Genomic DNA, 15,718 nt, shown 5'->3' on the forward strand with positions numbered 1-15,718 from the left:
AGACGCCTCTCTAAGCGGGTGGGGAGGATATTCCCAATTCAAGAAGGTTCAAGGTCATCTCAGTTCCGCCGGCTTCACATAAACGTACTGGAAGCTATGGCAGTATTCCTTACTCTGAAGAGGCTTCTATCAGCAAAGAACTCTCACATAAAGCTGGTTTTGGACAGCACAGTAGTAGTACACTGCATCAACAGGGGAGGATCCAAGTCAAAGAGTGTGAACCATGTCATGATAGCCATTTTCTCTCTAGCAACCAAGTACAAATGGCATCTATCCTCCACCCATTTAGCGGGAGTAAGGAACGTGATAGCGGACGCCCTGTCTCGCTCAGTTCCTCTAGAATCAGAGTGGTCCCTGGACAAGAGCTCATTCCAGTGGATACGCCGGAGCGTTCCAGGTCTCCAAGTAGATCTCTTCGCATCTCAAGCGAACCACAAGCTCCCTTGCTATGTGGCCCCCAACCTGGACCCTCTGGCCTATGCCACAGACGCCATGTCCATATATTGGAATCAGTGGAAGAAGATATACATCTTTCCTCCAGTGAATCTTCTATTGAAAGTCCTGAACAAACTCAGGACATTCAAGGGACAAGTAGCTCTAGTAGCCCCGGACTGGCCCAAGAGCAACTGGTATCCTCTGCTTCTGGAATTGGGTCTCCGACCTCGACGGATCCCCAATCCCAAATTATCTCAGTCAGTACAAATGAGGACTCTGTTCGCTTCCTCAGGAATTCTCAAAACCCTAACTTTATGGACTTCATGAAGTTTGCGGCTAAGAGAGATGCTAATATTGATCCTCAAAATATTCTTTTCTTGGAATCAGATAAGAGAGAATAAACTTTGAGGCAGTATAATGCTGCTGTTAAGAAGTTAGCAACTTTCCTGAAGGAAACAAACACCAGAACCATGGCAGTCAACCTAGCTATATCCTTTTTCAGATCTTTATTCGAAAAAGGATTAGCAGCTAGTACTATTACAACTAATAAGTCAGCTTTAAAGAAAATCTTTCAGTTTGGTTTTAAAATGACGATTTGTCGAAAATTGCATTTTTCCTAACTATACAAACCTGAGGTCCTTTAACAATAGGAAGTAGCTAGCGGCAGCTGGAACGGTCGTAAGCTTCGAACGAGAACGGTAGTTAACTGCTTGTCCCGACAGTAAACAAATCACTTTTGCTTTTGGCCCATGCAAAATACGCAGAGTGAGGGGTGGCATGAGGAGGGACTATATGTAAAGGACCTCAGGTTTGTATAGTTAGGAAAAATGCAATTTTCGACAAATTGTCATTTGTTCCGATACGTAATACAAACCATCGGTCCTTTAACAATAGGAAGACTCACTTCTTGGTGGGAGGAATCTGAGTCTTTTGATGAACAGACTAGTGTTCGTCCATCCCTGGAATGCCTCCCTGGTCGTAAGAGCGAGGGAGGGATCCAAGCCTCTGTCCGATTGATCGGGGTGTGCACCGCAGGATCAATGGTCAGACCTCTGGGCCGAGTACTAAGAGAGAGGCAAGCGTGTCTCTTCGTACCAGCAAGCAAGAACTTGTTCCTGTTTGCAAGAGGCAACAAAGTATGGGTTTGTCTCAAGCTGGCATCCCAACTTCCATCCCCCTTGTTTTGGAGGAAGTGGGTGGATATACGCTCCTATCCCTAAGTGAAAGGGATAAGAATGGGGCCCTCTGTTTTGAGTAGCTCACCTGCATCTTCGTTCCTTATGCCAGCAGGGTGACGACCGTGTCCCTCTAACCACAGGTAGAGGGGAAGAAAAAGATGGGAGAGGAGCCAGTCACACTCTCATTCACTCATCCATTCTTACGGTCACACCAGGGACTCGATGCTGTTCAGCCTGCGAGGGTCTGGGTTCGCTACACAACGTGTTGAGCAGCCACCACGGGTCCCAGGGAAAAGATCCAAGGACCTGTGGGCAATATCCGAAGGTAGGAGGAGGGGCATGTGGTCTGGTTGGACCAGACCCCTGCCTTCATACCTGCGCCACGGAGAAGTTCTTGCGGACAAGGCAGCATCTCCTTCGCATCGAAGGCGGTGAAGTCCATTAGGGAGGGGATTGTGAACAACTCGAACCAATCGTCAGGGACCGAAGGGTTCTGAGTCTTCGCTACGAAGTTCGGTACGAAATCGAGCGTCACGGATCCCCATCCCCTGGATGCTTGACTTCGCAGAAGTCATGCAGTTCCTCAGAGGAAAAGAAGGGAATAGTCGCATGACCTATCCCTCTTCTCTACTTCGGTGATGTCCAGTACCCATACTGGTCTGTCCGTTTGCCACGAAGTCTCTCGCATCCTCCTATCCCCATGCAGCGAAGTTCTCGGTAGTGGATAGGACACCGACACTCCATGGTGGGTGTCGATGGTATGGGTACTGTGACAAGCTATTAAAACGAAGTAATGATTGCTCTGTAACAACCGAACTAAGTCAACAGTGTAGTTCGTAACTGACTCGGGCGCTCTGACAGCTGCCGACTGACTGCGTTCGGTAGGAGGCAAGTTGTCCAAGCATCCGAGTAAGCCACGTGACCTTCGCCTTTAAAGGGTTATGCCGAGAGACCAAACAAATAATGTATTTGTTTGTCACCAATGCCGGACAGCGAGGTGATGATTCTCTTAAGACATGTGCCCAACAGGCGAAAGTCAATTGCCTTCTAGAGACCGAGGTCCCTGAAGGCAAAACATCTCATAGTTGTTGAATCTTAGCTAAGGAGAAACAACACTATGTACCGTTGAAGACGAAGGTAGATATTGAATGTAACCTACGTCTTCACAGACGAATCGAGAGAAGGATTCTCAAGATTCTGAACCTGTGCTTACAAATGACTGAAAACGCTAACCGCTATTTCATTGCTGTCCGGTGAGAAGTCGTAGTTGCAATAAAAGCGGGGCGTTCTTCAGTAATGAAAACACAGGGGAAAGCCGCCTGAAGAACTGCTTCTCATGGGCTGAACATTTGGAAGTAGAGCTGTCAGGTCGGAGAGTAGGCGATGTCTTTTGACACATCTGTTAATTCGGGTTGAACAATGAACAATTGTACACCTACGAATATGAGATATTTTGAAGACAAACTCAGATGTCTGCAAAATCATTCGCATTATCGCAGTGCGATGCAGAGGGAGACTTGTACAGACTTCTGTTACCGTGCGGTAAACAGAAAGTTGAAAGAGTCTAAGAGATATCTCTGTTGAAAATTCTCGCAATGTCGAAGGCGATGGAATCTATCGTCACAGTAGTAGATGGTCCTTCATTATTGCGAGAATCCCCGTTAATCAGAGACCTAAGTCCATGATTGTTGGGCAGAGATACGGTTCAGTAGTCAATCAAAGCAGGGGAGAGAGAGACATAACTGACCGTGCATCTCGGAGGCCCAGCTGATACTGAGCTGCTATCCTATCAGGCAGTTCAATACGCAGTAGCTGAGCCTGAGCTCTCGCTGACTCGTCATCCTGAGTTGCCAGGTAATCCATTATTCCACGAAGGAATGCGTTCGGCTAGAACCACCGAGCATAAAAGATATGCTCGAGCAATTATATTTAGGCGAAACAAATTTTGGTAAATATAAAAGTTGAAATGGTGTTGTCATGACAAAACCATAAGTATATAAAATTGAAACTGAAAACTCCTGGGAGGTTGCAGGCAACCCCGAGTTGCAGTTCAATTAGAATACTTCTCGTCTAAGTCGCAATCCCGTAGATTAACTAGGATATGCGCCTACCCCTCCCCCGGACAATTCAACTGCTTAGTAGTATCAATGTCGCGAGGTTAATATACGTAGTATATTTGTAGGATTCTGAACAAAACGATCTCCATCCTAAATTCTTTCCTTCAAGAAAACAAAATAAGGATTGGAGATCGACCACCTTCGATCTCTATCAAAGAGAGTGAAGGAGAAGTCTTCCTCGAAGGAAAGCTTCAATGGTGAACAGAATACTAAGACGATAGTTCAAGCCAAACTGGATATTCCCGTCCGTTCTTCTCTATTCCAGGTTGGTCGCCTACTGTGAGATAGTCTTCTTTCAGCAGCAGTCTTCTTCCAATGCTAGAAATTCCAGGAATTCGAGCATAGGCGAGGTTCCCGATTATCGTGTAACATATCGGGGATTCTCGTCTCGCTCACTTTGGACCGTGGTCTCGCCTAAGTGTTTGGAGATCATAAAAAAACTCGAAAAAAAACACTCTGAATGCGCTAGAAAATTCCGTAGAACTCTAAGCAGTCTGCGAAACCACCCCCACCGAATTCGTCAAACGATATCGGCTGGTGGTCCTCTCGATTCCCGTAGAAATCGAGAATGGGGCAGGATCCCTCCTCAACGACCGGGGCTTACGTCAGGTAGGACCCGAAGGTCCCCCGGTAGCGCAGTCCCCCCAACGTGGGATCCTACAGAGAAATCTCTGTAGGATCCCTCCCCTTTCCCTCGTAGCCGTAAGGAGAGAATGGGGGAGGAATGGATGCTCGCTCGGCCTTCCCATGGAACTAGCAGTTGGAGAAGAGTAGGAGTAGCCATCGCCTTGCGGCGATGGCCTTCTCAGAGTCTGGGAAAACGTATCGTCAGGAGAAAAAACGTTTTCCCGCGGAGGGTTACGAACTCTCACTGTAGGTAAGGGTCTGCCGCCACTGTGAACGTCGTCTGGGTGGGGCTGATCGACACCTGACAGGAGAGAGCCGATACCGTCCTCCGACTCATTCCAGTCCTCGTCGAGGTCGAAACCTCTCAGGAGGACCGAAGGAGTATTTAAATACGGTGTCCGAAGACACGTAGAAACGCCGCTGTCGCAGTAGAGGAGGTGGAAGTAGCTTGATCGACCGGCCAGAACTGAGAGAGCCTTCTTGTCCGGAGACGAGAGACTCTGGTTCGGAGGGACAGAATCGGCAAGCTCCGATCGCGGCAGACCCACCGTCGGTTTGGGTTCCCTCTCGGGCCCCAAAACGACTCGAGCAGAGACGTGGGCTCTGCTGGTGGGAGCGGCAATCCTTCCGCAAGGTCATTATGCTGACGAATCAGCTTAATGACTTCTGCAAAATTCCTCTGTATCTCGGGAGTACCGCGTCTTGCGGAGTAGGTGACCGTTCCAGTCCCTCCAGCAAGAAACAGACTCCCGAGATACTCCTCCTTCAGAAGGAGGAACAGCGGCAGACCCCTGAGGGTCGCCTCCAGATACTTGCGCGTATGTCCTGGTCGTCCTAGAACCGTGCCTGGTCCATACGGCGTCATAGCGGGATCGCGAGCGGCGCACCTCTCGCGATCACTCCTAGGTACCTCGCTCCTCCCGGTGTAGCCCGAGGAGGTTGAAGGTACAGGGAGAGGCAGACCTGACGCTCCCCCCTAGCTCGCTGGCAGGACCAGCGTGCTTGGAGGGCTGCTGCTGATCGTCAACCCGCGGTGGCGATCGAGCAGCAGGCCTAGCCTTGCCGCTCGCCTGGGGCGAGAGGCTCGGCTGAGAATGTCGACGCTGATCTCTGGCGTCAGGCGAGCTGTTGCTGGTTACCGTCTCCGCCCGGTCCCGATGGGAGCGGCGGTCAGGTGACCTGCTAGGCTCGCTGTCGCGGTGAGACCGGCGAGCGTCCTCTCGGCGCGTCGAGCCGCTGGTACCAGCCGTGGCTGGTACCGACAGCCGCGGGGACCCCTTCCTTGCCTCAACCCGTGGCTGGTCAGCGACCGTCACGTCAACCCGAGCAGCCAGCTGGTCGCTGCGAGAGCGTCCACTGGCCTGGCGAGAGTCGTGCGCACGACTCTCGCCAGTCTTCTGCTCCGCGCTTCGGTCTTGACGGCGAGCGAGCTCGGGCGTTAAGACTTTGGCTGGACGGTCTCCCGCAGGAGACCGTCCACTCGGTACTTCTCGCTAACGAGAAGCCGAGGCGGATCCTGGTTTAGCGGCAGAACCGCTAGAACCAGGCGAGGAAGTGCCAGCCGAAGCTGGTACTCCTCTGGTCCCCGTCTTCTTCTCCTTGGTAGAAGAAGAGACGGGCCCTGTTCCCGAGGGAGCAGGAGGACCAGCAGAAGAGCTCCCCGAATCGCCGGAGCGAGACGGGCCCTTAGAAGGTCCCGAAGGAGCCTTCTTAGGGGGGAAAACCCGGGTTACCAGCTGGTCGCTGCAAGAGCGGCCGCTGGCCTGGCTAGAGACACCTGAGCGGCTCTCACCAGCCTTCTGCTCCGTGCCGCGTCTTGGCGCCGAGCGAACTCTGGCGCCGAAACTTGGCTGCACGGTCTCCCGAGGGAGAACGTACACTCGGGATCTCTCGCGAACGAGAGACCGAGCCGGAACCTGGCGTAGTGGCATCGCCGCTAGCACCAGGCGAGGAAGTACCAGAGCTAACCGATACTCCTCTGGTCCCCGTCTATCTCTTCCTTACGGAAGGGGAGACGGGCCCCGCTCCCGAAGGAGCAGGAGGACCAGCAGAAGGACCCCCCGTCCCACCCCGGTGGGACGGGCCCTTAGAAGTTCCCGAAGGAGACTTCTTAGGGGGGAAGGCAGCCTTCTTCTTCTTTGGCTTATGGGCCTTAGAAGTCGAAGGGGAAGAGGCAGCAGCAGACGATGAAGACGAAGATGACAGCTTCCTCTTCTTCCTCTTCCTCGTCAGCTCACGCAGGACAGTCGTCAGGTCCTCCATCCAGGCCGGAGCCGGGGCTATTGCCGAAGCAACACGGCCCGACTGCACCTGTCCGGAAGGACCTGGGACTGGGGAAGACACACCGTGGGCAGGACCAGCATGGACAGGCTCAGGAACCAGGAGCGACAGGAACAGCAACCAGCTCAGGAGCGGCAGGAACAGCGGCAGCGGTAGAACCCAGAAGGGGACAGCCAAGCCAACAGCGGGGAATCACATCAGCGGCAGGTACGGCAGGCCCAGCGATCGCCTCGTAGAATCATCGGCAGCCAGCGGGAACCTGGGTAATACTGGCGGCCGGGTCCAGGGGCGAGCTGCTGGAACAGCGGAAGTCTGGGGCAGGCAACACGAAGAAAACAGGCGGCGGCGGCCCTAGTAGTGGCAGACGGCGTCACCGACACAGCATGGGAAGTGTAGACCAGGAGGGGGGGGGGGGGGGGGGGGGGGGAGCAGCATAAGCGGCCGTGGTAGTAGTGGAGACCGCCCCAGACCTCGCTAGACGCTGCAGCAGCCCGTGGATGCTAGGCACGCCCTGCCGCCGCGGTGGTCCATACCTGTCCAAGGTCGTCTCCCACGGATGTAGCACCTGCGGTAGCATAGATAGATTAGTAAGAGGGGTTCCCTCACACACGGGGGGAAGACATGCCCCACCCCGAACGCAAGGAAGACCCCAAATACAAAATACAACGAGGAAGCTGAGCGGGGGGCAGGAAGGAAGACGAAGAATCGGATACCAAGGGAGTCGCGGGAGAGCTTTCCGACGACTTCCTGGCAGGGAACCTTCGCTTCCCCACCCCTGCACAGCAGTGAAAAGTAATATGAAACTGAAACAGAATACTGCCCTTGCGATTCACTTCATAGAACTTAAAGGGGAAAAGATCAATTCCCGGGTAAGAACGGAAACTTGATCCAAATAATATGATGCTATCAAAAATATATATGAAAATGAAACAGAATACTGCACTTGCGATTTCACTTTCACAGAAAATAATCGTAAGGATCAATTCCCGGGTAAGGGCGAAAATTGATCCAAATTAAATTTATGCAAATAAATAAATGAAAATGAAAAGAATACTGCAATTGCGAATCCACTTTCATTGCATTTATCATACAAAATAAAAGGCTCGTGCCAAGCGCAATCACGCTCTCGGTAACGAACGCACAGGGCAAAAATATAATGAAAAAAGTACTTACATTTTTCCACTTTCGCCCAAAATACATGACTCGGCGCGAGCGCGCCCGCCCTCGGCACCGAGACATTATTCAAGGGTTCAATTCATGAAAAGAGAGGAAATCGCCGCATCTACGGCGATAGCTCCATGTTGGTTCATAATTAAGTAATGAAAATGAAAACAGTGTACTTACAGTTTCATTTTCAAGTCAAACAAACCATTAGTAGAAAACACAATATAAACAAAGCATACGACGATGAAGCGGGCAGAGAGCGATGACGAACACGTCCTTCACACCCGCGGCCGAAAGCAAAAGTGATTTGTTTACCTCCCAGTCGCGCGACAAGCAGTTAACTACCGTTCTCCCCTTGTTCGAAGCTTACGACCGTTCCAGCTGCCGCTAGCTACTTCCTATTGTTAAAGGACCGATGGTTTGTATTACGTATCGGAACAAATAGACTTAACAGACTCCTACTTTACGTCTATTCCCAAAGCCTGTGCGAGGCTTAGACCTTCTGAAAGACCTACTTCAGTTTCATGGTTCTTGAATGACGTTCTCAAGCTGGCTTCAGACACTGACAACGTTTCTTGTACATATATAATGCTGCTGAGGAAAACTCAACTCTTGCTAAGTTTGGCCTCAGGAGCCAGAATATCAGAACTGTCGGCGCTTTAGACACATAGAATTCCTCCCCTCAGGAGAAGTTTTGCTATCTCCAGATCGTAGTTTTCTGGCAAAGAATGAGGATCCTTTGATGAGGTGGGCCCCTTGGAAGGTCATCCCTCTTCCACAAGACCCTTCTCTCTGTCCGGTGACGACCTTACGAGCCTTTCTGTCTAGGACATCCTCTACATCCTCAGGCCCCCTTTTCATGAGGGAAAAAGGTGGTACTATTTCAATAAAGGGAATTAGGCAACAAATTCTCTACTTTATTAAACAAACAAATCCTGAATCATTCCCCAAAGCCCATGACATCAGGGCAGTAGCCACCTCCATTAATTATTTCCAGCATATAAACTTTGATGACTTAAAGAAGTATACAGGCTGGAAATCGCCGACAGTTTTTAAGCGTCATTACTTAAAGTCCTTGGAATCTTTAAAATTTCCGGCAGTGGCAGCGGGAAACATAGTTTCCCCTGACACTGTTTAGTAGTCGTAGTTGAAGATCCAGATCTCCTTTCTACCTGCCTCAACAAATAATGCACCTAACCTACCGTTATGCTCTTTGGGTCCTTCAGCCTTAGCTGCTTAGGATACTTAGTGGTGTGTCCCTTATTTTTTTGCTAGGGGCACCCACAACTATATTGTATATATATTAATTGTAACCATCGGTGTTGCTCCCCTTATTTTTATGCTAGGGAAGCACACCAATATATTTGAGACGCTTGGTATAATTTTCATTTACATATATGTAACTTTCAGTGAGTGTTCTTCTTTGATGTATAAATTTTTGAACCTCACTTGTATTAGATAAGTTTCATAAGTTACTTTAAGTGTAATTTTAAGGTTAACTGTATATATTTATTTCATTAGTTTAAGTTAACTTTATTTTATGATAACTGGTAAGCTCTCAATCAAATTATATTTACTCCTGTTTACTTCCTTTGTTTTATTGAGACCTTTCTCTCTTTTATTTTCCCAATCTTGTGCTAATTCTCTGGTACTATTTCACGAAGCGACACGAACTGAGCCCAGAAAAGGGATTTTGACGAAGGAAAAATCTATTTCTGGGCAAGGGTTCGTGTCGCCCAGTGAAATCCCCCCCTGTTCCCAGCCATGCAGCCCAAGATTGGCATCTAACGACAAGGATGACCACCAGAGGCGCTGCAGTCGGCGTGGTACATAGTGTAGTAGTAGTAGTTGCTGACTCCGACTGTGTATCAGCTCTCTCAGGAGGGGGATTTTGATGAAGGAGAATTCTAAATGACAAGAGGTTCGTGGTAGTGGTTTCACTCGCCCCAGCTACATACCGACACTTTTATTTAGGGTGAGCGAGTCAGTTACTCTGACATCCTCCTGATTTTATTTTTTCTCTGGTATAATGTTAGTATCATTTACCTAGAAATAATGAACTTAAGGATTATTTCACTGGGCGACACGAACCCTTGCCCAGAAATAGATTTTTCCTTCGTCAAAATCCCTTTTTTATGTCAATTTTTATTGCTTTTACATACATACAGTGATGTTTCAACTCTCTCTTCTTCTCTCCTCTCCTCGGTCAGTATCAAGTCAGCTGGGTGTGATGTCACCGCAGTTACGTACGATTTTATACATCTTTCATGCTAAATGTTATATTGAAAGCTAAGTTTTATAATAAATCCTTTATACTTTTATTTATTTTGTCGAATATGTTTACCATTAAACTATATACAGGCAGTCCCCGGGTTATGACGGGGCTTCCGTTCTTGAGACACATTGTAACCTGAAAATCGTCGAAAGCCGGAAGGTTATCAAAAATCATAAGAAAACCTTACTTTTAATGCTTTGGATACATTAAAAACTATGTAAACTGCATTCTCATTGCATTTTTCATCAAAAAAAAAAAAAACTTCAAATATTGATTATTTTGCATTTTTGGTGTCATATTTCTTGTGCCAGATCAGCTTTGTAGGCGTTGTAACCCTGGAAATAATTTCTGATGAATATAGTTGAAAAGTGCCTTAACCTCGGAACGTCGTAAGCCGAACTCGTCGTAAGCCGAACCCGTCATAACCCATGGACTGCCTATACTATATTGTAAATTAAAAAAAATTTAATACGTACAGTCTAACTTGAAAGACCCAGTAGGCTGTCGAATACAAGTATAAACTAGATAATCAGTCAGTTGGAAGTAGTATACAGGCCAACTGTATTGCTTTACAGGATATCCAAAGTACATCAGCATAAAAAGTAATTTTATAAAGCGACTTCAAAATTAACACAAAACGCTATTGCATCCAATCTAAAATTTGCTAGCAACGTACTGTTGTGTCGAAAGGGTTAGCAACCACTCCGTTGTTTCAATTATTCTTTTATGGCATTTGCCTTCATTTATATATTTATCATGTTCTATATCTTTGAGAAACAGTTATAAATAAACTCACCTATATTTTCATTAGAATACAGGCAGTCCCTGGGTTACGACGGGTTCGGCTTACGACATTACGAGGTTAAGGCGCTTTTCAATTATATTCATCAGAAATTATTTCCAGGGTTACGACGCCTACAATGCTCATCTGGCACAAGAAATATGACACCAAAAATGCAAAATAATCAATATTTGAAGGTCTTTTTGATGAAAAATGCAATAAGAATCCAGTTTACATAGTTTTTAATGCACCCAAAGCATTAAAAGTAAGGTTTTCTTAGGATTTTTGATGATGTTCCGGCTTATGACGATTTTCGGGTTACAACGCGTCTCAAGAACGGAACCCCCGTTGTAACCCAGGGACTGCCTGTAATGGCAAAACTGAACAGCATTTGTATCTTACCTGACAACACTTGCTAACACAAGCCTTGCAGCCAACTCTTTAGCATAAGAGGTTTTGACAACGTGTCCACCGTAGTTTCTCAGGGTAACATCAGCAGCTTTCCCGTACAATGCAGCATCATCTGTTGATGTAATGGCTAACAAACCACCCTTAGGGACATTGCGGAAAGCTGCATCAAGGTAATGGACGGAAGAGCCGTAACAATCCATAAAACTGTGAGAACAAATTTTAAATGTTATGAATTGGAAGATTCATTATGAAAATAAATAGTCCATGACTACAAATATATTCATTGCTCCTTCATGAGTCAAACTGAAATCATAGAAAAGCTTTTGATTGAACACAAGAAAATACTGACAAATACATATACTTTACATTGGAAAATTTAAGTTATTATTATTATTATTATTAGTGGAGAAACAAATTCACAATTATGTATGTGTATGTATATTTAAAGATAAATCTAAACAGATACATTTTGGGAATATGTTCAATCCCCCTTTTCAATCTGACACAATCTAACACCCCAACCAAGAAAACATAAATGGACTCAAAACGGGTGAAGTTGTAAACTAACGAACCAGTCGTCAAAGGCCAGGCAAAGTATTGTCTTCTGATGAAAGCCCCGCAGTTACAACGACTGGCAGGGCTTTCATCTGAAAAAGACAGCATTGCCTGATCTATGTTTGATGACTTGTTCCATAGTTTATAAACACCTTTGCAAAAAAGTGAAAGATATGTTCCACAAAAATTCATGATAAAGTGAAGTGTGAAAAAGTGGGGTCCACTAAGTTGTTACAAGCTATCATATAAATGCTGATGATCCCAAAATATTATGACGATTATCATCAATATTTCCCAAAGGTCCATCTTTCTAGGATTACAAGAACTGTCTAACAATGCAAAAAACTACTTACACAAAATCAAACGGCCTCTGGAGTAACAGAATGCTGACGTCTTCTGAGATTGACTCAACGGTGAGATTATTGGCCCTAGCATTCTCCTGTATTCTTTCCAATGCTGCTGCTTGAGGATCATTTATTATAACTTCAGCCTGAATATCAGAAGATACAAAATCAGAAATTTTATAAAAACAATGGCTTTTATTGACGGTATGATTATGAAGCAATATTCAACCGGACCAAAGTTGCATCAATAGACTCATAAGAGTAACTAGTGATTTTTTTCTTTACTTACTGGACCCATTACTTCACTAAAGAGTCTATTCTGGACTTTGGGGACCCATTACTTTACAACAGCCAACACCTTCACCAATAGTACAATGGAGCCCCCGTATTCGTGTTCTCCAGATTCGTGGACTCACACATTCGCGGATTTCTCTCGGGAACGTTTCCCCGCATTATTCACGGAAAATTAGCACATTCGCAGTATTTTTCTGTGAGAAATATCCACAAATTCCTGTTATTTTTTTATAAATTTCATCATCAATTGCACTTTTTGTGATAAAACTATTAAAAAAAACCAAGTATGAAAATATTTAGTGGGTTTTTCTTGAGTTTTAACAAACAAAATAGGCTGTTTTTAGTGTTTTTATAGGGGTTCCTAACATTTGCAGGTTCCAACTATTCACGGGGGGGTCTGGTACGCATCCCCAGCGAATACGGGAGGACCACTGTACATACTGATGGTCAGACCATTTCCATGTTCACATTATGTACCTTGCTACAACACATACCAAATACGTCAGCCCACCTGCACATGTTAAAGTCTTTTCTGACACTTGTGGACTTCTACTACTACAGGCAGTCCCCAGGTTATGGAGTTCTGACTTCACAGCACTTGGCTCACAGGGTTGCTAACCTGACTTTATAGTGCCATACCCAGTTTTACAGGGCAGTAACCTGGTTGTACAGTGCTTACAGCACTGTAAGACCATCTATTCCCATTGTTCTTATGATGTTCTGGTTTATGGCATTTTTCAGGGAACAGAACCCCTGCATATTTTGTTGCAAGAAAGAATAGTTACTACAAATCACTAAATAAGAAGAGACAGACACTAATTATTTGCAACCATAACACAAGAAGTACAATAACGCTATTAAATATTGCATCACTTAATGAAACATATCCTTCGTATCATTCTTTTGAATTTTCCATACAGTAATTAGTATGAGAAAAATTTTTTATAATACAAAAATTGGATTCTATTATCACTGGGTAAAAAATAAAACTATACAGAAAAACCTTGTTTTATGCTGGTTTTATTCTGGTTTTTAAGTATTTTATCTGAATCATTATGAAATATTTAATTATGATTAGATATGAACAGTCCTACCAACAATGTCAACAGAGTATCATCTGTATAAAGACATGAAGTTTTCATAATAAAACTAATATTGTAAGACTTACCTGAACATCTGAATTAGCCCTGGTCACTGACCAGCCCAAAACAATATCCCCATAAATTTACCCACAAAGTGGGTAGTTAACTGTCAGTGCTACTAACACTGCAGGTAAAATCTTGTCAAATGAGTTACCCGAGGTACTGTTGGTAGCACTGACAGTCAACTACGTAGTACTTTGTGGGTAAATCTGTGGGGATATAGCTCGGGCTGGTCAGTGACCAGGGCTAATTCAGGTGTTCAGGGAGTGTATTGCAATTATTATTTTATGCAAATATGTGAGTGAGTGGAGTTTGGCTTATCTAATATTGTCAGGTTATCATTTAATTAAAGATCTTTCTGGTAAAAGAAAAAAAACATTATTTCAAGTTAGCATATGAAATATATAAAAAATATTGTATAATTTTTAACTTACTTAAATTAACACAAATACATTTCGCTTGACCAAAGGGTGGTGAAATGCACTGAAGTGTTCAGTTCAGCTGGCATGCCTGGAACACCAAATCTTTTTAGGAGACTGGTGCTGATGCATGATAACTTACAAATCTTACATATGCCAATTTTCTTCTTTATATTTTTATAAATATGAAGGTGAATTCAGATATACCACAGATGGAAACTGGAATTTTTTTCTTTTCTTTTAAACGAATGGTTTAATGTAAGTCACATAGGCCTATACTCGGTTTTTTTCCATCTGTCCATCCGCCTGTGGTGTTTGCGTATAGAATGATCGAAACTGGTAACAACATGTGAATCGAGTGATCAGTGCTTTTGGGAGTTACACTATCAGGATGCAAATAGCAATCATAAACTGAAACTGCCTAGAAACTGCACTAGTACTAATCATATGGGATAGCCAAACATAATTTACTGTTGTTTTTCTTTAATTTTTTTCGAAAGAATATATTGACTTATCCTTAGATGAAGATGTTCCTTAATTATATTCTAGAGCATTTATTGAATGTTTATAAGTTGATATTTTTCTACTACATGAATTTTTTTAATGCTCACTATCAATATCATCTACCACCCATTACAAACATTAATAATATATGAAATAGATTCTTGTTTTCCTGTTTTAACTCATTATGGAGAGTGTAAACATTTTTCTCTCAAGGAGGGACTAATTCAGTTCTCAGCCATACGGTTTCAGAATTAGGCCATTCAATGCTGAAATGAACAATTACATATTTGGCATAACAGCTGTAAAAGAACACAAAATACTTATACAACAAAACATTCCTCGGACCGAAAAAATTATTAGGCCGAGTTAAGTACAAGAAACAATTAATACCACAATTATTAACAAAGAAATACATGAACGAACGATAATAATTTTAATTTCCTTTAGTCAACTTTGTTTAGCCCGCCAGCCATGATATACATTAGCGTGACTCAGTTTTTTGTTTTAGAGTTAGCCAGTCGCGTGCAGGAAAGGGATCTTGCTCTAGGGGCAACCTGTAACCAATTATACCAGAAACTTAGTCTGTTACCATAGCACATCATGCACCAGCACGGCTAGGCGAACAGCTGCCAGATACCGCTTGCTCAATACAGTGGACCCCCCGTATTCGCGTTCTCAGGATTCGCGGACTCACACATTCGCAGATTTCTCTCGGGAACGTTTCCCTGCATTATTCGCGGTGAAAATTCGCGCATTCGCGGTATTTTTCTATGAGAAATATCCACAAATTCCTGGTTTTTGTGATCAATTTCATCATAAAATGCACTTTTTGTGATAAAACTATTAAAAAAACCAAGTATGAAAAATTTTTATTTTTGGTGGTTTTCTTAAGTTTTAACTAACGAAATAGGCTGTTTTTAGCGCTTTTATAGGGGTTCCAAACATTCGCGGATTCTAACTATTCACGGGGGGGTCTGGTACGCATCCCCCGCGAATACGGGGGGAACACTGTACTTCCATATACAGTGGACCTCCCGTACTATTTGCGTTTTCCAGATTCGCGGACACATTTCCGGATTTCTCTCGGGAACGTTTCCCCACATTATTCGCGGTATTATTCTATGAGAAATATCAAGAAATTCATGGTTTTTTGATTAATTTCATCATAAAATGTACTTTTTGTGATAACTTA

General features: G+C 44.7%; 1 protein-coding gene across 1 annotated transcript in view; it reads right to left on the reverse strand.

The window, feature by feature from the left end:
- The window catches only part of LOC135205207 (TRMT1-like protein), an 84,850-nt gene extending 72,385 nt beyond the window's left edge, over window positions 1–12,465 (reverse strand). The window contains exons 1-3 of the mRNA XM_064235570.1: window positions 12,457–12,465; window positions 12,177–12,313; window positions 11,260–11,472 (exon numbers count right to left, since the gene is read on the reverse strand). Coding sequence (XP_064091640.1) covers window positions 11,260–11,472; window positions 12,177–12,313; window positions 12,457–12,465 — 359 coding nt within the window. The remainder of the gene's footprint in view (window positions 1–11,259; window positions 11,473–12,176; window positions 12,314–12,456) is intronic.
- Between the last annotated feature and the right edge of the window lie 3,253 nt (window positions 12,466–15,718).

Source organism: Macrobrachium nipponense, chromosome 49 (genome assembly GCF_015104395.2).
Source record: "Macrobrachium nipponense isolate FS-2020 chromosome 49, ASM1510439v2, whole genome shotgun sequence".
Classification (NCBI taxonomy): Eukaryota; Metazoa; Arthropoda; class Malacostraca; order Decapoda; family Palaemonidae; genus Macrobrachium; species Macrobrachium nipponense.